We start from the raw sequence: 27,394 nt of genomic DNA on the forward strand, positions 1-27,394 counted from the left end.
CTGACCCAGGGATTGAACCTGTGTCTCTTGGGTCTCCTGCATTGGCAGATGGAGTCTTTACCATTGTGCCACCTGGGAAGCCCCTTACCAATAATATAAACACTTGATTAACTCATATTGTTTATGTTATATGTATTACATACTGTATTCTTATAATAAAGTAGCTAGACAAAAGGTTGTTAAAATCATAAGGAAAAGACATTTACAGTATTGCACTGTATTTATCAATATTGAAAGTCTGTCATCTGTTATAAAATAAATAATTTCTCAGTACCTATATTGTCTTATATGTTATAAAACACTGTAGATGTTATACAGCTTATTAACACTAGGTATCAAAACTAAAAAGATGTCAAAAAGAAATTCATATTTCGTTTAAATTGTCTATTGAAAAAATTCACATATAAGTGGCCCCACACAGATCAAACCTCATGTTGTTTGAGGGTCAATGGCACTTCTTTTCCCCAAAGGCCCCACCAAGAAGCTTCTCCTACCCACTAAATGATCTGGATTTATTCAGACAAAAGGCAAATTAATGTAATTCAGTAACATTTATTTTACATAAAGCAATTTTTCAAAGAATACATTTAAAAACCATCCAGATACTGATCTTATTGCATTACAAAAACTTGAGAGGCACAATGGAAATATTCAAATAGATTGTGAGGGGTGGAAATGGGGGCCTTTGATCGCTGTTCATGGTATTCCTTAGTCACTTAAAGGCTCTGGGTCCAAGAGTCTTTACCATGAGGCAGTAGTGCACTTCACTGAGTAGGAATAAATCACATAAAATATACACCTTTGTACAGAAAGTGTAATTGTACTGTCACTTTCAATTACTTATAAAACTCATTTTGAATTGCACAAAAGTTCTCTTTAAAATCGATAACTCCCAGGAGGCAGGGCTTAGAACCAAGTTATCTGTCTAAATAATTCATTACAAATAATTCAGCTTCCATTTCTCCACAGATCAAAACAACAAAAACAATCTATGAAGAGGTACATTATTCAAATGGGGCATTTAAAATCTTTATCATAGGAAAATAGGTGTACACATTTGTCCCTAGTCAGCTAAAATTATCTCCCTACTTTAAAACAAATCCCAGAATGTCCCAAGATTTAAATCAGAGTACCCACACCACAGCACAATGTGGCAGTGTTTACAGGAATTCATTTTGTGTCTCATTCTACTGCAGTATCAGATTATCAGAAAGGCACATGGGTACATTCTTCAGAACAGTTTTGGTCTTGAAAAAAAAAAAATCACACGTTTATAAGCAGTGATCTCAATCATGTTTAGAAACAAAAATACTAAACAGATTCATTTCCTAATCCAGGTGATACAGAATCCAGGAGATTTCTGCAGGCACTTCACTTCCCGTAGAATTTCTTGTTCAGCAGGTATATGAGGAGGTTTACATTCACTTTTACTTTATCAAACATCTTCATCACAGCTACGCCTTCATACTGCATCTGAAGTAAATCCTGCAATTGCAAGGGACACCAATCACAGCTTCAACTTGACGTTTCCCACATTTAAAGCACATTCTAGAAGAATTTGTTTTCAAAAATAAGATTCAGTTGACCTAAGGACCTCAGCGGGGATTCTTATACTTCAGTGTGCATGGGAATCAGCTGCTTTATTAATGAAACACAGGCCAGTTAACACAGATTGCTGGGCCCCACCCCCAGGAACCTCTGATTCTGGAGCTCTGGGGGAGGGCCCAAGAATTGCATTTTAACAAGTTCCCAAGGGGTGATGACACTGTTGGTTTGGGTGCCATAGTTTGAGAATCACTCATCTCAATGAAAGAAAACAGATTTTTAGAACTGATAAGGACTGTATGAGAGAAAACCAATACCATTAACATTAGATATATAATTAAAAGTTTAATTTTAATTGAAAAACTCAAGACACAGTTTTGATAGCAAGATGAGGTATATCCTGTAGAAGAGCCAGTGTTTTCTAAAGTGAGAGTCAGACAATTCACTGAGGAGCAAAAAAGAATATTAGAAACTCCTCTTTATTTTTTCCCCCTCATTCCTTGAGCATTCACATTTTCTATGTATTTTATAAAATAAATGTTGAGTAAAGCGCCAAGTGCATGTATACTTTATAAATAAATATGTAGAAATGGGGAGAAATGATCTATTTATTGATGAAAATTGTGAGACTGACATTTGGAGACCAAGGGACAGAGCAATTCCTCCTGATCTAGACAGACTACTTGTGTTCCTGTCTATCCTGTTCCTCATCCTCAATTAAGATTATCACTCTGTGTGTTTCATCACTGCTGTATAAACAAAGAAAAATTAATAAAATTTCCTTCATTTATAAATTAATAATTGGCTCACACCAGTCACACACATGAGACTAAGCAGCAACATTTTATAATAACACAGGACAGGGGCCCTTCCCACACAGAAGATATCATTCCTGAACTGCCCTAGGCTCATACCCAGGTCTTGTTTTCCTGCTTCTAGTTCTGAAAACTTCTTGCTTCTTAATGATAACACCTTGTGTCTACAATGAGCATGGCCACCTGCAGAAGTTGGAATCGTCTTTGAGAGAACGTGGGCTCTTGCCAGCTTCCTGTTCCACTTTCTCAATTAGCTGCAATTGCACTCAACTAAAACCCCTCCATTATTTAGAAATGCTTCTGGGATGGAAATGCCACAGGGGAGTGAAGTTCTTTGATCAAGAATGCTTTTGACTATTAAACAGGGGTGGAGGTTCACTTTTCCTTTGGGACAGGCATCATCTGTTAAAGTCTTGTGGAAAAGAACGAAACCAGCATGGTTCAGTTGAGAAGGAATCATGTACAGAGGGAAATTAGCTGGGCCCCTCCATGTGGGGAATGGAGGAACTCTGATCGAACTCGTGGTTCAAGACCAGATTTTAGTCTTAGCTCCACTATTTGCTATAAGATTGAAACAACATATAACCTCGCTGAAGTTCTGTTTTCTTGTGCGTAAAGTGGGGGTTGACACTGCCAACTCCACAGGTGTGTTCCTGGGTAGATGAGATCAAGGAGTCTGCAAACCCTTTGTAAGCCACTCTTGTCTGGTCAGGATCAACTGGAATCCTGTGAGACAGGCAGTGGGGCAGAGCGATGCAGGGTTTGGACTCCAGGGGCCCCTTCCATAGCATGCTTTCTGAACCTCAGTTCTTCATCTGGGAAAAGAAGAATGCCCAGGCTGCAGCCCTCCAGAAACACCAGCCATTATCTGTATAAGCAGAACCCCTTCATGTAAGTCATGCCTTCCTGTTATGCACATGGCCTCAGGATATAATCTTTATGAACCAAGGAAAGACTGGGTTGAAGAAAATCTAGACACATAGAGTTAGAAGGAATCTCCCTTTGTCCTTTTAGAAACGAAGTCCTTGACTCACACTAAGGACCTGCCCAGCATATTCCTCTTTCGTAAAATTCACTTCGTCCTAGAACTGTCTAAAAGCCGTATGTGACAAGACGTCTGACTTTATGTCTGACAATCATTTTATACAGGGCTGGCTCTACGGGCATTCGATCTGCACACAGTCCCCTGATTAGACAAAGGGCCTTGCACTTAATGTTCTGCTGTTACCATCTTGAAATTCTCACCAATTTTGAGTAAGGAGCTCTGCATTTTCATTTTGCATTGAGCCCTGAAAATCACATAACTGGTCCTGACGATATACATGAATGACTGAAAAAATCTGGAGCATATTCGCCATCGACAGATAGCTCAGGAGTCACATTTGACAACTGTATGTCTAAGTGAAGGGCGTGAACAGCTAATCCTACTATGGAACTTTAACAAAGGAGCAAGTGAAGCTGGATGTTTGCACCCATGTTAAAAGGAAGTCCTGTGGAATTCCCAAGGCCTCTCTAAATAGGTGTCTCCTGGTCACTGGTGATTCATCTGTTCAGTGGATGTTGATTGGCCTTGGGTCATTTCCTTCTTGACAATCCATGATATATCTTTGCTTTAGAGACGAATCACTAACCAAAGCACATCACTGCATTCTTTTCTCTTCCTCAATTTATCTAAATGTTCCATGGAGTGAGTCAAGACGTTCAGTTTAATTTTTAAACAGATGCATTTAGTGACATTTAAAATACATTAGAAATCTATTTACTTAAGTATACTTTTCAAAATTACATAATATCTTCAATTTTCTCCAATTTACTCCATTATCTCAGTGTCTTTATCAAACCATTTAGCTTTTTTTTTTTTTCTTTCTTTCTTTTGTTCTTTAAGCTTACAAGGAATGCCAGACAGAAAAGAAGGGCCCTGGTATTTCACCCCATGGCTTAGGGGTGGGGGTATAACCTCCTTGATCTCAGCCACAGGTCAGGCAGGCACTGAGCCTAGAACTTACACCATTCCCAGTGGTTTATCATGATGATTCATGTAGATGCATGCAGAATACCTGGGAACCATTTTACAAACAGTATGGGGCCCAAGTAAATAGGGGTTATTTCCATTTAAAACCTCATACAAAAGAGAAAACTCAACCACATCTCTAAACTGATCTAAAGATCTCTAAGGATCTAAACTGATCCTGTGCTAAGCATTAAGAAGTTGGAGCACATAAGTGTTTGCTGCAAACACCCTCCACTTTCTTTTTTTTTTTTCTTTTGGTGGCACAAACTATTTTCTCAGTTTCCATTCAAGCATATTTGGCTTAAATGTGATTCTTATTTTAAAAAATAGCAATAATTCGGACTGCAAACCTCACTTTTCTATTTCTAGCCATCTGTTTTGCACAATGTTTTTCTTGCTTGTGATCCCAAAGAATTAACAAAGAAATTTAAGAAACTGATGTAAAAATAATTCTAGGAAGGAGAAAGAAAAGGAGAAATGAGATCCAGAAAGTTTCAACCCTGGGTATATGTTATCTTAGAAATGCAATTTCCTGAGAAAAAGAAAGTGTCCAGCCTTTAATCAATAGCTCTGAATACTGTTGTGTATCTTATTCTTTTCTCTAAGTTTCAAAATGAAAACATGGCTGAGAAAAACGCAATGCTACGGTTTGCCATTTAAAAGCAGTTTAAGTTCCGATAATTTGAAGAACCATAGCTTCTAAAAAATCATCAATACTTAAAGACAGGCAAATAATCGTGGTACAGCTAAATGCCATTGTTTGTCAGGAAGAATGCAAGCAAGGGAAGCCAAGAATGACCCCCTTTATGAAACTCCCCCCAATATGCAGGAATTCCAGCTTACCTGAATATTGAGCTGAACCTTCTCCATCTCAACACCCAGGAATTTCGATCTGACATCGAAGATACCCACATCTTCAGTAGACGAGATATCAAATGTAACATTTTTAAACCTAGTGAAGAAAGGACCATTCACACATGTGGAACTGCAAATATATGCTTAAAGCTGAAACGAATGGAATCCTCACTCAACTCCCTGAGCGAACAGCCTGCTGGGAAAGCCCCAAGTAAGTTACCCCAAGTCTCCCATCATCTTTTCCTGATTTGGCTCACGGGAACTAGGAGATCTGTAGCCTGTAGAGCACTGGAGTTTGTTACAAAAGAAAGGCAAAACATGACCCTAGGTCTTAAAGAGCAGAAGATACAGTTGAAATTACATGAGATTCACAGAACTGTAAGTGTTGACTTGTATGGCTGACAGGAGGTTAGTTGTTCGTTCAGATGATTACTTTCAGGGCAACTTCAAAGGAGAAGAAGCGTTTTCTCTGAGTTGGTCTGAGCCAAAGAGAAGGCAGGATGGAATAAATGGAAGGGAAGCCAGGCCGTGGAGGAAGCAGGAGTTACAGAGACCGCACGCAGTGAGCCTGGCCTCCCACAGTGGGAAAGGGAGTGATGGACCATAAGAATCTGGTTCTTTAAAACAGCGACCCCAAGAGCGCCTGGCGTGGCGCCTGGGAGGAGAGTGTCTCCTCCACTTCTAATACACACAGTAACACTGCTGCTGAGAGGCTCTGACCCAGGCAAGGCACCATCTGTGGCTTTCAAATTAGAAAAGTCCTGTGTGGTTTTTTTTTTTTTAATATTTATTTTCATTTCTTTGGTTGCATAGGGTCTTAGTTGTGGCATGTGGGATCTAGTTCCCTGATCAGGGATTGAACCCAGGCCCCCTGTAACGGGAGTGCAGAGTCTTAGCCATTGGACCCCCAGGGAATTTTCAGAAAGGTCCTGTTTTGCAACTGTAAATGACTCTCACTGAGCAAGACCAAAGGTCAGACTGTTGTTTTTTTTTTAATTAAACATATTTCTTTATGCCCAGCTACTGTCTTCTCCCAATTATGGAAGGGGGGATGCTGGACCATGTGGTAGGAGACATATCCTTGCCTTTTACAAAAGGAACTCATAGCAACAAAAGCTGAATTCTGTGGTCTTTCCTAGGCTTGAAACCCTCTGAGGCTGGGGATGGGGGTGCTTGGCTCTAAGTCTGGGTCCCTACAGGTCCTAGCACAGTGCACGGTGTCCCAGAGCACTCAGACCGTTACTGCTGAATGAATGAGGGCCCTGGGTCATTCAAAGCCACATCGCTCCAGCTCCCTGTTTGCCTTTAACAAAATTAATCTATTTTTTTCGGAGCTAGGCAGCAACGGTTTCTTTCTTGTCTTTAAACCTAAGGAAATACAAATTGATAGAAACAGGAAACCATTTGCTTTGCAAGCAGGCAGAAAATAGCACACTGAGTAAAATACCAAATTTTTAAATCCCACTTTCTTAAAAAGACAAAGCAAATAATCTACTTTTGAAAGTGCTTTGGAAAGGCAGCCTTGCATTCTCACCGCTATGACTCAGTACTTTTGGAGGGAAAGGCAAGGTTGGCAAAGCCATGGGAAACTCAGCCTCTTGATCAGTGCCAGGCCTGTGGGAAGCCCAGAGATTACAATACGTGTGTTTTCTCCTGTCATCTGAAATCAAGGGGAAGCCCTGATAGACCCAGTGAAGCTTTCTTCAAAGGCCACAGGAAGCTGAACTAATGTGAGTCAGATCTGATGTGCATGACGAGAGGGGGCATGTATTCTGTGCAGATTCTGGGTGCCACTCACTGGTTGGCCTGAAGATCGTCTATGTCCAGGAGGACACCCTTCTCCTGCAGCTTTGCAGCTGTGTACCGCACTGGCTTCGCCCGCTTCATCCCTCTGGGTTCTCCTTTTCCATCAAGTTTAATTGATCTCCGAGTATTTCTGGCAACATAAGAACAGACCATCTGGCATGAAGGTGGCAAACTCAGATGTTCCTGGCAGCACAGCGGCCAGTGGAGCACACCCCCGTCCACCCCTGGCCTCCAGGTATGGAACCTGGGCAATTTTATATTGTGTGACAACCATCCCTGCACAGTGAAAGCTCCTACTGAACTGGTTAAGGGAAAGCTATTTTCAATGCGACTCAAGTTCGAATTACAGACGAATATGCTTGTAACACTGTACTCTGCTGTCTCAGGGGTATTGGACCACACGGCTCCATTAAGTCACTTTGCAAGCAGCTGAGGTGCTGTGAAATGAACTGTGTACACACTCCTAAGGGAGGGGGTCATTAAAAGTGTTCAGTTTAACAAATTTAGTTTATTTAACAAACACTAGATGGCCATCCTTCTTCCAAGTGCTTTCTAAATACTGCCTCACATTTACAGAATTAACCTTTCCATTGTGTTCCAAAATACATTCCTCTGTTCCACAAGTATTCCATCTAGCTCTCATTACAACATGTATGAGGCTGGCACTCCCAAATCCCACTTAAAGATGAGACAATTGAGACTTCAGAGAACACCGGATTGGTTCAAGATCACACAATGTAAGAGAGAATCCCAATCTCTCTCACTTGACTGCAGAGCTTGTCAAATGCCTTGCTGTAGATGCAGTAAATATGTAAAGAAAATCTCTCACGGCTTTCTTTCTACTATATATTAGCTTGACCAACTTTCTTCTTCACAGGAATAGCATAAAAGTAATTTAAAGGCTGCAAATGAATCAGAACTAGTGGGGTCCAGATAAATGAGGTTTAAACTCGGTTATATTCCTCCATCAAATCTGCTATGATTAATCCAATTTACTTTTTCATAGAGTACCATTTTTTAATGTCAATTTGACTTACAAATATTACATAAAAATAATGAATTACATATTTAAATGGGTAGTTAAAATTTGATTAGGATTGACCTTATCCAGTGATAAGAATAATTATGAGCAAAGAATACTCATTAAAATTGCCTATATTGTGGGAAAAAAAACTATGATATGTGTGCTAATGGGTAATAGAGAATTGACAAATTTAGTGTTTTGTGTCAACGTGACTTTTAAAAATCAGTAAGCAATTAAAAATCACTAAGCTGCACCGTGCAATAGCAAGTACCTGGCTTTATCAAGCATATAAATACTGTTTACTGTAAATATCCCCAAGCGTAGCTTTCTTTTTTTTTTAAATAATAGTGTTTAAAAGGCACCTTTGACTAAAAAAGAAGGAATAATCAAAGTGCTTCCCCAAGTGTTTAAAGTTACTTGATTTAAACACAACAGGGTAGAACTAACTTTAATGCCAGTGTTTATAGAGAATTAACATGTTTCTAAATTCACTCCTGACTTCTTAGCTCACAATGGCGAATCATAAAACTGAGATTCTAGTTTCTGGTTATGTAATAAATCAAAGTTTGCTACCAATCCCAACCTGAACAGCTCAGGATTGTATATGAATTGATACCTTGTATAAATCATGACATTACAGAAGATATGATTTCAACTTACTTTCTTTTTAAGTTGTCTAAACAAGTCTTTATATAAGTGTCATAATAATTAATCTGCTCTTCAAAAAATGCTGCCTTCTTGTTAAGTGCATTGAGCGTCTGCTGAAGTTTTTCCAGTTCAGCTTTTCGAAGCTTACGATGGATTCTTTGATTTCGAATATCCTAAGGTAAAAAGGAAAGGCCATGGTATGAGATTTAAGCAGGAGTTTGCTTTATAATACTGCCCCTTTAGGACAAGAATATCTAGTACTAAAATCACTCTTTGTGACTATTAAAACATTTGGGGCTTCCTGGTGGCGCAATAGTAAAGAATCTGCCTGCCCATACAAGAGAGTCAGGTTAACACCCCTAGAGAAGGAAATGGCAACCAATCCAATGGGCAGAGGGGTCTGGCAGGCTACAGTCCATGGGGTTGTAAAGAGCTGGATATGACTTAGTGACCCAATAACAATAACAGTTTATTTTAGTTACTTCATTTTAAACTTTCAGCACCCAAATGTTCCCTTTTTACTTTAGAACTAGGAATGTCCATATTTTACTTTGAGATATAAAGTGAAAGTGAAGTCGCTCAGTTGGGTCCGACGCTTCGCGACCTCAAGGACTATAGCCTACCAGGCTCCTCCGTCCATGGGATTTTCCAGGCAAGAGTACTGGAGTGGGTTGCCATTGCCTTCTCCAGATATAAGGCTGATGGAAAAGCAAAGAAGCAATTTTAGAGTAAGCATACTAGGGTTTTAAAAAGTACACAAGCCAAGACTTTAGCAGGAGACAATTTCCTCACAATGTTTTGAATTATATATACTTTGAAGAGTGCTTTATCCTGAAAAGTATTATATTTCATCATTACATTAATTTTCTTTTCTTTTCTTTTCTTTCTTAGCTGTCCTGCCAGGATTGTGGGATCTTAGTTTCCCAACCAGGGATCGAACCCTGGCCCTCAGCAGTGAAAGCTCAGAGTCCACCAGGGATGGCCCCATTTGTAAAATAAATTTTTTAAAAATATACTTTTTAATCTGAAAAATAGTTTCCAACATTTGCGCAAACAACAACTGGGGTCTCAAGACTGAACAAATTCAACATGGATAACTATTAGTTGGATTTAAATAGAGTTCCTAGAACATGAAGCTGGATCAAGCTGCTTACAGCTTGCAAGAGACATGGTATAAACTTACAAACATATAATTCTTTTTTTAAAAATTCTAATTGGTAAATTAAGAAAATGTTTAAGAAAAGTGCCAGTTTATTATTATTTTTCCTCTGTGGACAAATTAAAAACCATTCCTTTTAAGTAAGAATTCTTCATTAAGTAGAATATTTGAGGGGATGCTTTCATGATAGTTTTTTTCTTTAAGACAAAAGCCTCAATTTCTCTACTGTACATTCCCTAAGAGAAGTATTTTCCAACCCAGAGTTACAGAAAAGGCACCACTTCCCTTGAGTCACTCAGGCTGGGAGGAATAAGCCTATTGCCAGCAATGGCCATAAGTTTCCATGGAAGAATAAAGCTGAGTCCACTTCCCTTTCAGAATTCTTTTTTTTTTTTTTCCCCGATCATGTAACTGTCCTTAACCTCCAGATCCATTTTAGTTTGCATGTCTGGACAAAATAAAACAATGAAAAAAATTTTTTTAACCCAAAATATATACTTCCTTATCCTTGGCAAACAGATCTAGCCTTTTCCTGTGATGTTTCCTTGCACTAATTTGATATCCTTTTCTCAGGAAGTTTCTCAACTGTAAAAATATGGGATGAGAAAACAGAAACTAACTTTTAAGTCTGAACTGCATTCAGGCTAAACTGACTAGAGACAAATTCTCAGGGACATAGAGGTATCATCTCAGTGGCAGATCCTATGGGCAAGAGGATTATATGACAACTTGAGTTATTACTCAAGAGAGAACTCTCCTAGAAGTGTCGCTTTTAAAATTAGTAGGTATTGTTTAAAGCAACAGATGAAACTCATCTATTACGTTTCCTAAGCATTGATGTCTGGTGTGTTTCAATTCTTCTGACAACTTGGGGGAGTTGCGCCTGAACGCTCAGCTCAGTGTCCTTAGCTGTGTCCAACTCTTTGCAACTCTACAGACTGTAGCCTGCCAGGCTGCTCTGTCCACAGGGGTTTCAAAGCAACAATACTGGAGAGCGTTGCCATTTCCTCCTCCAGGGGATTTTCCCAACCCAGGGAGTGAATCTGCATCTCCTGTGTTTCCTGCATTGGCAGGCAGATTCTTTACCACTGGGCCACCTGGGAAGCCCCTTAATTGGGGGGAGTTGTGGTTATTCTCCCTTAAAAGTCATCAACTGCTTTGAAACCTTAAAAAATCTGTAATATTGAGGAGGACAGGAACCATATGTATATCACTATGAATCCTTCATGTCACCTACTGAGTCCCAGCATGTGAGCAATGATTAACACAGACAGAGGATGAGATGATTGGATGGCATCACCGACTTGATGGACATGAGTTTGGGTGGACTCCAGGAATTGGTGATGGACAGGGAGGCCGGCGTGCTGCGGTTCATGGGGTCGCAAAGAGTCGGACACGACTGAGCGACTGAACTGAATTGAACTTAACGCAAAGCAGAAAGAATACTCTTCCCCACAACCTTGGCAATCTTATTGAGAATGTCTTGGTATTTGTTTTTGGATGACACGTGTCCAGTCTGTTCCAATGTCCGAAGATTCCTCTGGATTTTCCTCTTCTTCTGCTCGAGGGGCAGCTGCGCATCTTCAACCATAGACAGGCCCTGCTTCATGTCTTCAGGAGTCCTGGAATCTAAAACCGCACGGTTCATCATGTCTGAGGCATGATCTGTCTCCTGGAAAGGGAACATCAAGATGTTGATTTATCTCTGATGTCCTGACCTCACAGGTTCAGAAGCTGCACAAGGTAAACCAACATCAAAATGAAAGAGGTCCTCAAGCCAGGGTCCGGAGACCTTAACCACATGTTCCCCAGGGGTTTTGTGGCAGGTCTTTGGGAAGGAATTACTTTGTTTTCCTAAAAACCAGAGCAGTGGTGGCAGGCCTACCCTGAGCAAAATTCTAAATCGTTATTTTATGGTTAATGTGACAAGTTATCTTAGTAACAGATGTATTACAAGGGATAACCAGCATTTTATAACTCCCTGGATGGAAGGATTTCAGTATTGGATAGGCTAGTCCAGTTGAGAAAATTAAAACTAGATTATCCATTAAAACGTGGCCACGAGAACCCCGAAGATCCAGAACCCAGTTAAACGCTCACACACGGGCCATATTTACAGCCATTCATAAGCCTCGAAGGCAGGCAGAGACCTTTGTCCTGGAAAGGCAATCATTCTCCAACTATGAACTCTGAGAAATCTGCAGGGTTGCTTTGAACCAAAGATTAAGAGCACGCTAGCACAAAATACGTTTCCAAATAAATGGTGAGTAAACGAATGAATCAAAACAGTTTGGATAGTTTGTTTAAAAAAACTATACAAGAGACTAGTGATCTTCACATGTCACTGTACTAGAAAATTGGTTGGCATAGTAGACAGAGGCTAAGACTGTAAATGTTATTACACACAGGAAAGGCAGATCAACCCGGAGGATACAGGAACAGTAAGCCAGGTCAGCAGGAAACAACGGTAGCAGCCAACGTTGCTGAGCATTTAGTATATGACAGATATTTTTCTACTCACTTAACATGTTTCAGCTGAGTTACTCCTGAACTGGGTGCTATTATTACAGTTGAGGAAACTGAAGCATAGAAATATTGCTAGGTGCTTAGCCTTACACAGTGAGGAGGTATGGAGCTACATTTGATTTTGGAAGTCTGCACTCTTAGTGACTATGCTACATTTGGGGGGAAAGAAAATATTCTTAACAAAATATTAAGAGTTTAAATTCTCATACTCAGTACTATACTCTACCCACTTTGGTTATATATACTTTTATTAAAAACCATGACATAACGATTTCTTCACAACCAATTAAATTAAGAATGATTCAGGAAAATCATGTGTAACCCAGCTTAAGTTCAAAAAAGTACAAAAGTACAAAGAGGTAACTAAATTGATAATCTTGTTAGTGTTTGTTTAGGGAGTGGCAATCATTGAAACTAAAGCAATAAAACTGAAATTAATTCAGAACAAACTAAATAATGATACATTTTAAAGGATGCTGATAAAAGTTTAATGCAAGATTGTTATGAAACTTCATTTACACCAGGATAATGGTGCTCTGATCTAATGGACTCAAGATGTTGGCTTCCGAAGCATTTGAAAAACAGTTTTAATGAGTAAGGCACTTGTTCATTTCTTCAAGTCGGCAAAAACACAAAATATGAAAGGTATTTTTCTATATCCTGTTGACCAGAACAATTCCTTAAGTGACTTATCCGCCTATCCACGGCAATGAGTAGTCTTCATTTTTAAGCAGTCCAATTTTTTCCCCTTTGTTCCCTACACTCACTGTTCAAAATTTACCATGAACATTCAGAGACTCTGAAATACCCAGAACTAATCTTCTAGTCTAGGATAAGATTATTTAGCATAAATTCAGTGCCATATTTTCCTATTTCATTTCCATTGATATTCCATGGATTTTCTATATAATTGAAGTCAGTTCACTGAAAGTTTTACTTCCAAACTGTGTCAGACAGTTTCTCTGAGATAACAGCAAACAATTGGCACAAAGATCTGTTACTAAAATCAACACATATCTAAGGTACTTACTATTTACACTCTAAATAAGTCAATTACCTGTTTTGTACTTGCTGGTGTCTCTAAGATCTCTGTCAGTGTGCTTCCTGGTTGGTTCCGGATCACGTCAATGATCAGTTTTTTGGTCCTTACAAAACAGAGAAAGGAGAGACAGGCTTTCAGACGGCAGTCTTGATGCACAAAAATGTGTTTCTCCTGAGGCAGTGCAAAGATGAAGCTTCAAAGAGAATCCTTAAAAATGAAAGCGTCTCGCAGAACTTTAGGATGTCTGCTTTAAGGCTCCCCAAAGTTTGTGAGTGCTTGATAATCAAAGTCTGGGTTTTATATGCTTGAGGCCGTCAGATTACAGGGGCTTCCCAGGTGGTGCTAGTGGCAAGGAACCTGTCTGACAATGCAGGAGACGTTAAGAGACCCAGGTTCGATCCCTGGGTGGGGAAGATCCTCTGGGGGAGGGCATGGCAACCCTCTACAGTATTTTTGCCTGGGAGTCCCATGAAGAGAGGAGCCTGGTGGGCTACGGCCCACAGGCTCACTCAGAGTTGGACATGTCAGATTACAATGTCAGTATCCTGGGCACAAGTGTGTTGTAACTACTTTCTTGTTTTCAATTTCATCTGCGCTTTGGGGCCGTGCTGTGGCAGCCGGTGGGATCTTAACTCCCCAACCAGGGATGGAGCCTGTGGCCCCCACAGTGGAAGCTCGGAGTCTCAACCACCCGGACCATCAGGGAGGTACCCCTTTTCTTCTTTTCAGACTGAGACTACTTTCTGATGACCAGGAGGAACAACTGGGCTCATCACTCTGGAAGGAGCAGCAATAATATCTACTGTCCTGACTTTAATAACATTTAAACTTCTGAGCCTGTTGAAAACATCATAAGCTACTGGGAGCCAGACCAGCTGTTACTGTTGATGCTCTAAGAATGTTATGAAACACTGTGAAGGCCAGTGGGAGTGCAAGTCCTGTGTGGGCTGTGAAGGCTCTGGCTGCCGGATGACTCAGCAGCCTGGAGGAGGGGTGGTTGGGAACCTCGGATCTGGTGGTGGGACTAACCCATCGGTGAAGGTCCCTGGCCTCAGGTGGGAGAGAACAAGAGAGCTGCTCAGTAACAAGAGCTGGAAAACCACTCTGTCAGTGCCAAAACTATGTATTTTTTCATATGTGTTCTTTAGGATAATCAGCCATCCTTTCCCAATTAAAGATCAGGTTATGTAACTATGTACTAAGACTTTAATGTAAAAGGTAAATGGTCAAGTATGCTCCCTTTTACATAAGTAGGAACATTATTGGACACTGTGTCCCTTAAAAAAAAAAAAACGGAACATAAACAGAAGTCGCCTTAAATTACAAACACGTCTAACCAACATCTGAAGTTTCATTCTTGTTGCGCTGAAGCTCAGTTCCTCTCAAGGCATTACATGGTATCACGGGATGATGAATTTCTTCCTCAACTATAGCAGGAAATATTCATACAGCATGAAAGTTGGAAAAGGAAAAGAAAACATCATTCATGTTTTGAATCCCCAGGACAGGGAACTGCTCCCAAAGGACAAGAGGAAACTCTCAAAGGGAACTGCAGATATATTATTCTTGCAAATAGGATAAAATCCAACAAGCCATCTGTAACCATTATTTTTCTCCTTTCTTATTTAAGTCTGTATGAGAACAATGATCACAACCATTTCCTCTGGCCCATGAGCTTTCACTGGGGATTTTCGAGCTGTCTGGGAATGCACAGAGAAATGTTGCCCCAGAGTCAGAGGTGGACACACAGCTCATTCCAGCCATGTGCGAGACAGCCCTGGCTCCTGAGAGCCAAGAATCTATCATCTCCTTACCCACTCGGCTCCCCCCTCCAGTCATCATTATAAATATCTTAAATGGAAACATCCGGTTAGAAACAAAAGCTCTGGGTGATTTTAAAAAATGTTAACACTTATTTGAAATAATATTCTAGGAATGACTGATGATATATGATTCCAGGAAACTCTTTAGAGAAGCTATCTGAGGACCAGCATGACCAGGGTCACTCAAATGTGCCCTCCTAGGGACAGAGAATGTTTATCTGCTTGGGAGTGCCTGGAGGACAAACTGTCCACACAGCATTTCTCTTGAAATTCTATTTTAGGTCAGGCTTCTACTGGAATCTATTCCCGAAGTTTCACCCCAGACTTCTTACATGTAAATAACTGTCCAGTTTCATGACAGAGAAATCACTACCTCGCCTTGCAGTATGCCTAATGGTTAAAGACGCTGGAGTCAGACAGATCTAAGGTCGAACCAGGGAGCTGCCTACTAAGTGTATGGACTTGTGCAAATGATAAAGTCCTTGGAGGTGTTTTTTCTTTTTTTTTTCCTTCCTATTTACATAATGGAAATCTCTCAGGACTGAAAGAAAGATGCACGTCCATCCCCTCCTTAGAGTCTGACGTGTAGTCAGCATTCACGTGGTCACTAAAGCATCACTTGTTGCCCACGATGACAGCCACTGGTCATAGGTGGCCAGTGGGCACTTGAGACATGGCTGGTCCACACTGAGATATGCAGTAAGTGCCAAACGCACACCAGATTTGGAAGGCTCAGGATGAAAGTGGCCTGTGTCATGTTGCTGTCGTGCAGTCGCTCAGTCGTGTCTGACTCTGTGATGCCATGGACGGCGGCGTACCAGGCTTCCCTGGCCTTCACTATCTCCCTGAATTTGCTAAAACTCATGTCCATGTTTGGAAGGCTCATTATGAAAAAATGGAATGTGTCATATACCACTAATAATTTTTTATGCTGATTCCATATTGAAGTAATAATATTTTGGATATATTGGGGTAAATTAACATATTAGAATTAACTTCACCTATTCCTTTTTAAAAAATGGCTTCCAGAAAATTTAAAAGTACCTGTGTGGCTCACATTAAACCCTCTGAGATGCACAGCACTGGAGCAGCCCATTCCTGAACACGAAGCCCACTCAGAGAGGCCTGCCATCCAGTGCGGTCCACTGCTGGACCCAGTGAGTCACAGGATGTCAGCGCTGAGGGCGACCTTTGAGCGACAGTCCGATCCCTGGTTTTACAAATGAGTCAGCTAAGCCCTAAGGAGCTCCATTGTTATAGAAGCTCGCATTCTGTTTTCTAGAGTTGCAGGGAACAAGCTGAATTCCCTTTCCTCATCATCAGCCCCGCACCAACCTGCAGAGGCTGCCAGGACTGTCTTCATCCCTTCTGCTACCACTGCTCTTTTTCCCAAGCGAAACCCCTCAGTTCCTTAAGCCTCTTCACAACAGGAGTTAGAGAGTTTCTAGTCCTGCCCACACTTCAGTTAGCCAATGAATTTATGCCACGTTCCCCCACCACCACCTTAATGCAAACACAATATGCTGGATATGGTCTGACCAGCATGAATCAACTGGTTAATGTTTTGGCCCCAAAGATGTTCAAACAATAAGTGAGATAAGCCGATCGAATCAAGGACTCTGCCTTCTTCCCGGAATAAGTAAAGTTAAGAAAAAATGAAATACACCAGGGAGTTTATTTGTCATAGCCCCACTCAAATCCCACGGTCAATCAATGAGAGTGCACGGTGCTTGTAAACTGGTGTGGTCCCTTAGGTTCGGCCATTGCATTCAAAGGGTGTCTGTTATTACACCCTGGCCAGGACCATTCCTGAGCCTGCCCGTCTGCCACCTGCCTTACAATGTGCCCAGGGTTGAAAAGGAATTGGGGTTGATGGAAGCTAAAAATCCAGTGATTACACATTTTTATCACCAGGCCTCAAATCCCCTTAGCCACTTAACTGCTCATGCCAGTTTGGACCAAAACCAAGGAAATCTTTCAACTGGATGACAGATGCCTAAACTGAATTATGTGATAGGAAAAAAATTCTCAAGAGATAACAAGCACTCAGGCAGTTAAGTATGAGTAAAAGCCACAAATAATGCTCTCTACTTATACACACGTACTTCCACAGAAACACAAGCTTAATAAAGGCCAAAAGATCACATACTATAAGTTAAATCAAAAGTTATAATAAGAGGGATTTACAACTGTACAGTTCTTTATAATTTATAAGGAGTCGTTGCGTGACCTCATTCACTCATCAGAGCCCTCCTGTCCCCATCTCCCCTCCTCTCCGTTTAATGGATAAAGGAAACAAATGCTTAGGTGATCTGATCAGAGTCCAGCTGCTAATGTGTGAGATTGGGGCTGTAATCCCGGGTCTTCCTAGGACTCCCCAGCCAGGCTTTTCTGTTTGCTCTTTTAATACCACCATGCGTGATAGTGAGGTGGTGCAGTGGTGAAGAATCTGCCTGCAGTGCAGGAGACTCGGCTTCCATCCCTGGGTCGGGATGATCCCCTGGAGGAGGAAATGGCAACGCACTTCAATATTTTTGCCCAATAAAATCCCGTGGACAGAGGAGCCCGGTGGGCTACAGTCCATGGGGTTGCAAAGAGTTGGACAAAACTGAGCAACCGAGCACATGCTTGGTAATATTTTCAAAATGGCAATATCCCAGACTGACACTGCAGGCAGATTCTTTACGAGCTGAGCTACCAGGGAAGCCTATTTCGAAGTGTGCATTAACTGAATATCAATGGCCTGTGATATAAAGCATGTCAGCGACTAGCTACTTGCTTTCCATTATTTTAGAATTTAATTTCCTTACCTCAAAGAGAAAGACTCAGATTAGACAGTCTCCAGGCCCCCCATTAATGACACCTTTTATAATTATCTGTTAGTAACAGGATTTTGAAATATATGCGTAAGGCATAATGTATTTGGAACTAAGGCTTGCTTCACATCATGGAGTGAACTCTACCGACTGTTTTGGGCAACACCCAAATTCCGCTTCTGAAGAAGACTACTTGGTCAGTCTTCCAGTTGTTATCCACAATGAGCGCTGGCTGTTTAGTGAAGGGCTCCGCCAAGGCTAGGATCTCAAAGTATGCCCAGAGGAAGGCTTTCAAGACCCTAGAGGCCAGTGAGTGCAGTAAATTATTGAATCTATTAAAACACTGGCCCAATAGTCTTTTTTAAATAGATGGAAAAGTTGATCTGACAGTTCCAAGGAACCCCAGGCAGCCAAAAGAATCTTGAAAAAGAACAAGTTGGAGGATTCATACTTCCCAATTTCAAAACTTACTACAAAGCTACAGTGATAAATGTAGTGTGGTATTAGTGTAAGGACAGACACATGGATCAATGGAATAGAATTCAGAGTCTAGACAAACCATACATGCATGGTGGATCAGCTTTTGACAAGGGTCTAGACCATTCAATGGAGAAAGACTAGTCTCTTTAAGGAATAATGGTGGAAAACTGGACATCCATGTGCTAAAGAATATTTGGGATCCTAACCTTCCACCACACACAAAAATTCACTCAAAAGGGATCATAGCTGTAAAAGCTGAGTCTATGGAACGCTTGGAAAAAACGTAGAAGTAAACCTTCGTGATCTTGGATTGTGCAATGAATTCTCATATATGACACCAAAAGCACAATAAACAGCAAAAAATAGATAAACTGCACTTCGTTAAGTTAAACAACTTCTTCTACAGAAAAGGATTGCACCAAGAGAATAAAACAGACAACTCCAGGAGGGGGGAAAATGTTTTCAAATCACATATATGATAGGGATTTACTATCCAGAACATTTAAGAACTCTCACAACTCTGCAACAAAAAGGTAAAAATCAAGCTTAAAAATGGGCAAAAAGCTTTAACAGACATTTCTACAAAGAAGACATAGAAATGACTGATAAGCACAAGGAAAGATGCAAACCATTACTAATCATTAGGGAAATGCAAGTCAAAACCACCATGAGATACTACTTCATGCCCACTAGGATGGCTATAACAACAAGACAAAACAGAAAATAAATTTTGGCGTATTATGGAAAAACTGAAACCTTCATACCTTGTTAGTGGGGAAAAAAGTCTGGCAGTTCCTCAAAACAGAACTACCATATGACCTAGCAATTCCACTGCTAAGTATACACCCCAAAGAACTGAAAATAAGTGTTCAAATATAAAGTTGTGTATAAATATTTGTGGTAGTACTATTCACTATCACCAAAATGTAACAACAACCCAAATATCCATGATACTGCGGTATATCCATGCAATGGAATATTATTCAGCCAAAACCACACTCAATAAAGGAAGCCAGATGCAAAAGGCCACATCTTGTATAATTCCAATTATACGAAATTTCCAGAATAGGCAGGTTCATGGAGACAGAAAACAGATTAGTGATTTCCAGGACTGGAGAGCAGGGTCTGAAAAGGTACCCCAGAGATGACTATTTAAAGTCACTTTGGGAGTGATGACAATATTCTGGAACTAGATAGTAGCGAAGCTTGTACAACATTCTGTGCATTAAGCGCCACCAAGTTGTACATGTAAAAGGTTAGAATGGGGGACTTCCCTGGTGGCCCAGTGGCTAAGATGCTATGCTCCCGAGGCACGGGGCACGGGTTCATCCCTGGCCAGGGAGCTAGGTCCCACATACTGCAACTAAAGATCTCGCATGCTACCATGAGGACACAGGATGCCACGTGCAGCAACGTAAGACCTGGGGCAGCCACATAAATAGAAAACTGATGCTTTTGGAAAGAAAAGTTGGAACGGGTAAAGCAACCTCACTCCAATAAAAATTAATTTTAAAAAAGGTTAGGATGGTAACTTTTACGTTGTATTTTACCACGAAATGCAAAAGTAAATGCATGAAGCTGCTGGCTGGCTCCACTCTGTATGGGAACTAAAGAGCAGAGAGTACTTGTGTCCAGCGCACTGCGGGGCAGACGGGCGAGGGGGACCCACACAGGGGCTGAGAAGGCTGAGGAACGCACCAGGCCTTCCTGGCCAGGATGTACTGCTCCCAACAGGGCTGACTTCCATGGTTTCGCTTTCAAAATGTGAATTCCCCAAATTCTCAGAGATGTGGAGACTCGTACTCAGAAATGAGTATAAATATACCTGATGTTCAGGCTGCCTGATATTTGAGACCATCCCAGTCATGATCTTCCATTCGTTAATGCCGGCATTTGAGCTGATTGCATTTAGAAAATGGCGTTCGAATACCAGACAAAACTAATTATGAAAAAATTTCCTCCTCTTACTTCTAAAAGACAAAGCTTATGAGATCATAGGATAACTGGCCTGATTGAATTTCCATGGTGGAACCACACCATCTGTGTCTCCAGTTACCTCTGCAATCGGCACACGCTCAGAGGGGCCCAGGGAGCAGCCTCCACAGTCTTCTCCCTTTTTGCTCCGTTACCCTGTCCCAAGTTGTCTCCCTGCAAGTGCGATCTGACTTGGTCGCCAGTAGTCGAAAGCAACGGCCTTCAACTCTAATGAGGCCAAGGCTGTGCAAGAGTCCTGCAGTCTGTCCTGGGTCCTGCAGATGAGCAGTGCTATCCATCGCACTGCAGACCCCTGAAGGCAGGCACTCTTAAATGACCTGCTCACCAGGTCCTCAACTGCAAGCCCAGTGCCATTGACACAGGTTGAAACTCAAGTATTTGGCTATCTGAACGGCCAGAGCCTTAGAGAGAACTGGAGCACAAAATGAGCAAGCCTGGCAGAAGCAGCACATATGTATGTACTGCAACATAGCACACTGAGTTAAGCGTTTGTTTTTTTTGCCATTTTCATGGGATTGAATATCTGGAAAAAAATCAACTAGAAATGAGTGCTGTCTGAGGCATGTCAGTGGCAGAAGAGAAAGCTCCTGCTGCCAATGAAAACAACCTCAGAACTCAGGACATGTAACTTGGGAGTCACGTGTAAAGTATTATTTAAATGTCTATTTCCTTTTGCCCCTGTTTCCCACTTCCATTTTCTACCTCAGCCCAATGTGCAACTGTTCTAATGTGCTAATACAAATCCATTTGATTCTATTAGTTCTTAAAAACTGTACGCTGGGTGAGCCCCTGGCTTTGGTTTATGACATTTCAGTTCATGCTGATGGACTGTTCTCTCTTACTCTGAATGTAAAGGACTGATGTACAATGTCTTCGAGGCCTTGACAGAAAAAGTACAGTATTAAGGGTATGAAAACTTCATGTGAAATCTTTAAGGACAGGGAGTTGACTATAAATAAAGTCAAAGTTGGTCAAGCTATCTAGGGTTAGTTTCATAGAAAAGATGTCTAATAAGTCAGAGAACAGCATTATGTCTTACTGTGTGTGACTTTTACGTTAATGCTTTCTACCAGAAAATAAATTAGGTACAAGGCATTTCCTTGAACTTCCTTGTTCTTTGACCACTGGAACAGTTATTTCCTTTGAGGACTTTCATTGGCTGATTTAATCATTTCTTAAAGGGAAGGACTCAAATTACTACAAGGAAAACTAAAAAACAAGATAAGCTTTAGAAAATATTATAATATTTAGGTCTCTCAAATTATAAAGACTCCATTATTCCTGGTTAGATTTTCGATGGATAAACACACTGTTTTTAATATTTCGGCTTCCTTGGTGGCTCAGTGGCAAAGAATCCGCCTCCAGTGAAGAGATGTGGAGATCCCCCGGAGAACGAAAGGGCTCCCCACCCCAGGATTTTTGCCTGGGAAATCCCATGGATGGAGAAGCCTGGTGGGCTACAATTCATGGGGTTGCAAAAGAATTGGATACAACTTAGTGACTAAAACAACAAACAACATTTCAATATTTAAAAATGACTTGAAAATTTAGTCCAATTTGAATTTGCACGGTTTAAGATGCATAATTGGGACTCCCTGGTGGTCCAGAGGTTTAGAAACAGTGAAAGGGTTAGTCTCTCAGTCACGTCTGACTCTTTGTGACCCCACGGACTGTAGCCCGCCAGGCTCCTCTGTCCATGGGATTCTCCAGGCCAGAATACTGAAGTGGGGAGCCATTCCCTTCTCCAGGGGATCTTCCCGACCCAGGGATCGAACCCTGGTCTCCTGCATTGCAGGCAGATTCTTCACTATCTGAGCCACCACAGAAGCCCAGTGGTTAAGAATCTGCCTGCCAACGCAGGGGACACTGGATTGATCCCTGGTCCAGAAGATCTCACAGGCTGTAGGGCAACTCAGCACACGCGTCACAACTGCTGACCCCAGACTCCAGAGCCCACGATCTGCAGCTGCTGAAGCCGTGTGCTGGAGCCTGCACTCTGCGACTAGAGAAGCCTGCGCATAACAATGAGGACCCAGTACAGCCAGAGATATGTACACAGAGGACATTTCTTAAAAAGATGGGAAAATGGGAATGTGTGCTCTTTAAGCCCCAAACTTACTTGATCATGAGGCTTTGGCCATCTATAGCTTCACCATCCCCTATGTCGTACTTGCTGGTCAGGTAGAGGGAAATCTCAGTCTTGGAGAGTTGATTTAGTGTGTTTACCTTGTCAGGGTCATTAGGGTCAACAGCTCCTTCCCCTGCAGAATAAAGCAGTGTTATTTTCCAATTCACTGATTGTGACAGTGGCATCAACAATGGAAGACAAAGGTTCTGTAGGAAACATGGGGCTTGGTAGTTGAGCAGGAGATCGTGGTCATCAGAGAAAACCACATTCCAATATCCTTACAGTGGCTTTTAAAAATCTTTAAACATTAAAATAGCATGGGACATTGATTCAAAATTTGAAAAAATTACTGAAAGAGAACTGTCAATAAAAGACATCATTAGAAAAAATAACAAGGAGCTTTTAGTAATTTTGCTCTTTTTCTTTATGATTGACAAATCCTTTTTGACATATATAGAGCTTCAAGAATGCTAAATTGCTTTATAATTGAGTATACTAAGACATGAAGAGTCCTTCATGTAGAAAGGGGCTGGTGTAGCGATTATCCTTTAAATGAACCTGTGTATTAAATAAATCAGACTTTTTGATCTAGGATAGGAAAACCAACCAACCATCCAACCAACCAACCAAATACAAACTAGAGGGAAGACGCGCTTACCAAGAAAAGACTCCACATTAGGGACCTCTTCCAGCAACTCCAACAGCTCATTCAGTAAGTCATTCTTTTCAGGTGCAATCGCATCTTGGTGTTCCAACAAGAGCTTTACGCAGAAAGCAACACACAGACAAAGATACAAGTCAATTCTCAAAGGCTACCATATTTACATAGTTCTCTTCCTGATTTTTCATGATAACTTTCTTCTGATATTGCTTGAATCTTAAATTCAAGTCTGACATTTATTAAAATTAGAGACCACAGAGAAACCAGTTTGTATTTTATCTTAGAGGCAAGTGCATACTCTTTATCAAGAAAATGTAGTTTTTATGAAAGGTGTTCATAGACACTCTTTCAGCAAAATCTTCAAAATCTGTCAAGAGGCAGTCTTCTTCCACCTAAACCCTGTGCTTCTTTGACCTTATATAAAAGGTCAAAGTTGAGGGATAAGTTAGGAGTCTGGGATTAACACACACACACTACTATATATAAAATAGATAACCAACAAGGACCTACTATAGAGCATAAGGAACTATACTCAATATTTTGTAATAACCTTTAAGGGAAAAGAATCTGAAAGAGTGTATATATGTGTGCGTACATATTAGTAAGTTCAGTCGCTCAGTCGTGTCTGGCTCTTTGCGACCCCATGAATCGCAGCACGCCAGGCCTCCCTGTCCATCACCAACTCCCGGAGTTCACTCAAACTCATGTCCGTTGAGTCGGTGATGCCATCCAGCCACCTCGTCCTCTGTCGTCCCTTTCTCCTCCTGCTCCCAATCCTTCCCAGCATCAGGGTCTTTTCCAATGAGTCAACTCTTTGCATGAGGTGGCCAAAGTATTGGAGTTTCAGCTTCAGCATCTGTCCTTCCAACAAACACCCAGGACTGATCTCCTTTAGGATGGACTAGTTGGATCTCCTTGCAGTCCAAGGGACTCTCAAAAGTCTTCTCCAACGCCACAGTTCAAAAGCATCAATTCTTCGGTGCTCAGCTTTCTTTATAGTCCAACTCTCACATCCATACATGACCAGTGGAAAACCATAGCCTTGACTAGACGGACCTTTGTTGGCAAAGTAATATCTCTGCTTTCAAATATGCTGTCTAGGTTGGTCATAACTTTCCTTCCAAGGAGTAAGTGTCTTTTAATTTCATGGCTGCAATCACCATCTGCAATGATTTTGCAGCCCCCCAAAATAAAGTCAGCCATTGTTCCCCTGTCTGTTTCCCATGAAGTGATGGGACCGGATGCCATGATCTTCGTTTTCTGAATGTTGAGCTTTAAGCCAACTTTTTCACTCTCCTCTTTCACTTTCAAGAGGCTTTTTAGTTCCTCTTGACATTCTGCCATAAGGGTGGTGTCATCTGCATATCTGAGGTTATTGATATTTCTCCCGGCAATCTTGATTCCAGCTTGTGTTTCTTCCAGTCCAGCGTTTCTCATGATATACTCTGCATATAGGTTAAATAAGCAGGGTGACAATATACAGCCTTGGCGTATTCCTTTTCCTATTTACACACACACATATACACACATAATATATATACATATATATTCTGAATCACCTTTGCTGTATACCTGAAACTAACATAACATTGCAAATCAACTACACTCCAATAAAACAGAGAAAAAAAAGTCAAAGCTGGGGGAAAAGAATCTAAAATAATGCAGAAGTCTCTTGCCTTACATGGTAGCAAACTGCAAGGGCATTTCTGTATCTCCTAATAAAACTATAGCTATATTTTTAAAAATCAGCACTACTAGCTATTTTATTTTTTGGAGATGTTTAGTAATAAACTTATTAAGATATAATTCACATACCATACAATCTACCCATTTAAAGTGTATAATTCAACATTTATTAGTATATTTCATAGAGTTGTGCAACCATTATCACACCAATTTTAGAGCATTTTTAGCATTTACCCCTTGTCCAAAGAAACTCTGTATCTTTCAGCAGTCATCTGAAAATAACCTTGTTTCCACAGATTTTCCTCTTCTGGGCCTTTTATATGCATATATAATATATATATAAATATATATATATGTAATCATATAATATGTGGGCTTTTGTGACTAGTTTCTGCACTATTAGATATTTTAATCTGTCTGGCATTAATGATCTTTCATGGGTGGGGATGGCAGAGATGCCCATACATCTGAGACTCAGATGTACCAGCTGGTTCTTCCTTTCAGAATTCAATAGAAAAAAAAGGATCAATGGTAACACTGCTGGGTGTTCGCCAGGTCTTAGAGGAAATAAGAACTCTGGAGGAACAGCAGCATCCAGGACAACACATTTGCTTTTGTTTTCATTTAGAATTGAATTAAAACAATGTTTTCAAAATATGAGACCTGTACCCCTGGTGATAGGAAATATTTCAGTTGTTTTGAGTAACTATCTTAACAAAACAAAAATCTGAATCATATGATAAAATTAGTCTTTTCCATCTTTAATCTCCTTTTCAGCAGCTTTACTGCGATATGGTTAGCACACGCCTGGGCTCCCAGGTGGCTCAGTGGTCAAGAACCCACTTGCCAGTGCAGGAGATACAGGAGACAAGAGTTCGATCCCTGGGTCAGGAAGACCTCCCGGAGTAAAAAACGGCAACCCTGTCCAGTACCCTTGCCTGGAAAACCCCATGGACAGAGGAGCCTGGTGGGCCCCAGTCCACGGGGTCACAAAGAGTGGACACGACTGAGCAGCTAAGTATGCAAGCGTGACATTGAGCTTTCATGTGTTTAGGACGCCTGTATATCTTCCTTGAAGAAATCTCTATTCAGATGATTTGCCTGTTTAAAAAATTATTTTTATCTTTTTCTAATTATAGTAAAATACAGATCACAAAATCTGCCATCTTAATCATTTTTAAGTGTACAGTTCAGTAGTCTTAAGTACATTAATGTGTCTCCAATCTATGTAACTCTTTAATCTTGCAAAACTGAAACCATATCCATTCAACAGCTTCCCAGTCCACCACTCCGCTTTTCTGTCTCTGAATTTGACTACTCCAGGTATCTTGTATAAAGAGGAATGATACAGTATTTGCCTTTTTCCATCTGGCTTACTTCACTTGGCGTAACATCCTCAAGGTTTATTACGCTGCAACATCAGAATTTCCTTCCTACTCAAGGCTGGATAAAATTCTGTTGTATGTCTGTATCACATTTTTTCTACACCACGTTGTTTATAAATGGACACTTGGTTCCACCTTTCAGCGACTGTACAATGCTGCAATGAACGGGAGGGTACAGTGTCTTTGACTTTGCTTTTTGACTATATACCCAGAACTGAATATGTTCTTAACTTTTTTGAGAAACGATCACATTGTTTTCTACAGCAGCTGTACCATTTAACATTCCCACTGATAGTATAACAGGGTTCTAATTTTTCTATATCTTTGCTAATATATTTTCCAGTTTTTGTTTTTATATTAATAGTAGCCACCATACCGGGTGTACGGTGGTATCTTGTGTGTTGTTGTTTTTTCCCCCAAGTCAAATGACAGATTCATTGGCTGTCTCTGTTATACAATGAGGCAAAAATCACTGCAGTTTTGATCTGTATTTCCGTAGACATGACTGATGCTGAACATCTTCATGTGCTTGTCAGTCATCTGTCTTCTTTGGAAAAACATCGATTCAAGTCTCTAGTCCACTTTAGACTTGGGTTGCTTTCTGTTGCTCTTCGATTGTGGGACTGGTTTACATATTCTGGATATTAACTTTAAATCAGACAACGTGATTTGCAAGGTTTTCTCCCATTCTGTTGGTTGCCTTTTCACCATGTTCATTGTGTCATTTGAGACACAGCTGTCCATTTTTATTTTCAGTGGTCCATTTTAAAATCGGATTATTTATCTCCTCATTGAGTTGTAGGTTTTCTTCATACATTCTGGATACAAGTTCTTTGACAGATATACTATCTGCAATTATTTTCTCCCATCTTGGTTGTCTTCTCAATTTCCTGATGGCAAATGTTTACTGCATAAAAGTTTCTGACTTAGAGGAGGTCCAGTTTATGTCTTTTTTGTCTGGGTGTCTTTTCTCTTTTCGTGGCTTATAT

General features: G+C 40.7%; 1 protein-coding gene across 1 annotated transcript in view; it reads right to left on the reverse strand.

Moving 5' to 3' along the window:
• The window catches only part of IQGAP2 (IQ motif containing GTPase activating protein 2), a 309,091-nt gene continuing 282,233 nt past the window's right edge, over nt 537–27,394 (reverse strand). The window contains exons 29-36 of the mRNA XM_005685061.3: nt 23,332–23,434; nt 22,665–22,806; nt 13,447–13,534; nt 11,323–11,535; nt 8,717–8,877; nt 7,025–7,162; nt 5,215–5,323; nt 537–1,485 (exon numbers count right to left, since the gene is read on the reverse strand). Of these exons, the coding sequence (XP_005685118.3) occupies nt 1,372–1,485; nt 5,215–5,323; nt 7,025–7,162; nt 8,717–8,877; nt 11,323–11,535; nt 13,447–13,534; nt 22,665–22,806; nt 23,332–23,434 (1,068 nt within the window). The 3' untranslated portion in view covers nt 537–1,371. The remainder of the gene's footprint in view (nt 1,486–5,214; nt 5,324–7,024; nt 7,163–8,716; nt 8,878–11,322; nt 11,536–13,446; nt 13,535–22,664; nt 22,807–23,331; nt 23,435–27,394) is intronic.

This window comes from Capra hircus, chromosome 10 (assembly GCF_001704415.2).
Source record: "Capra hircus breed San Clemente chromosome 10, ASM170441v1, whole genome shotgun sequence".
Lineage (NCBI taxonomy): Eukaryota > Metazoa > Chordata > Mammalia > Artiodactyla > Bovidae > Capra > Capra hircus.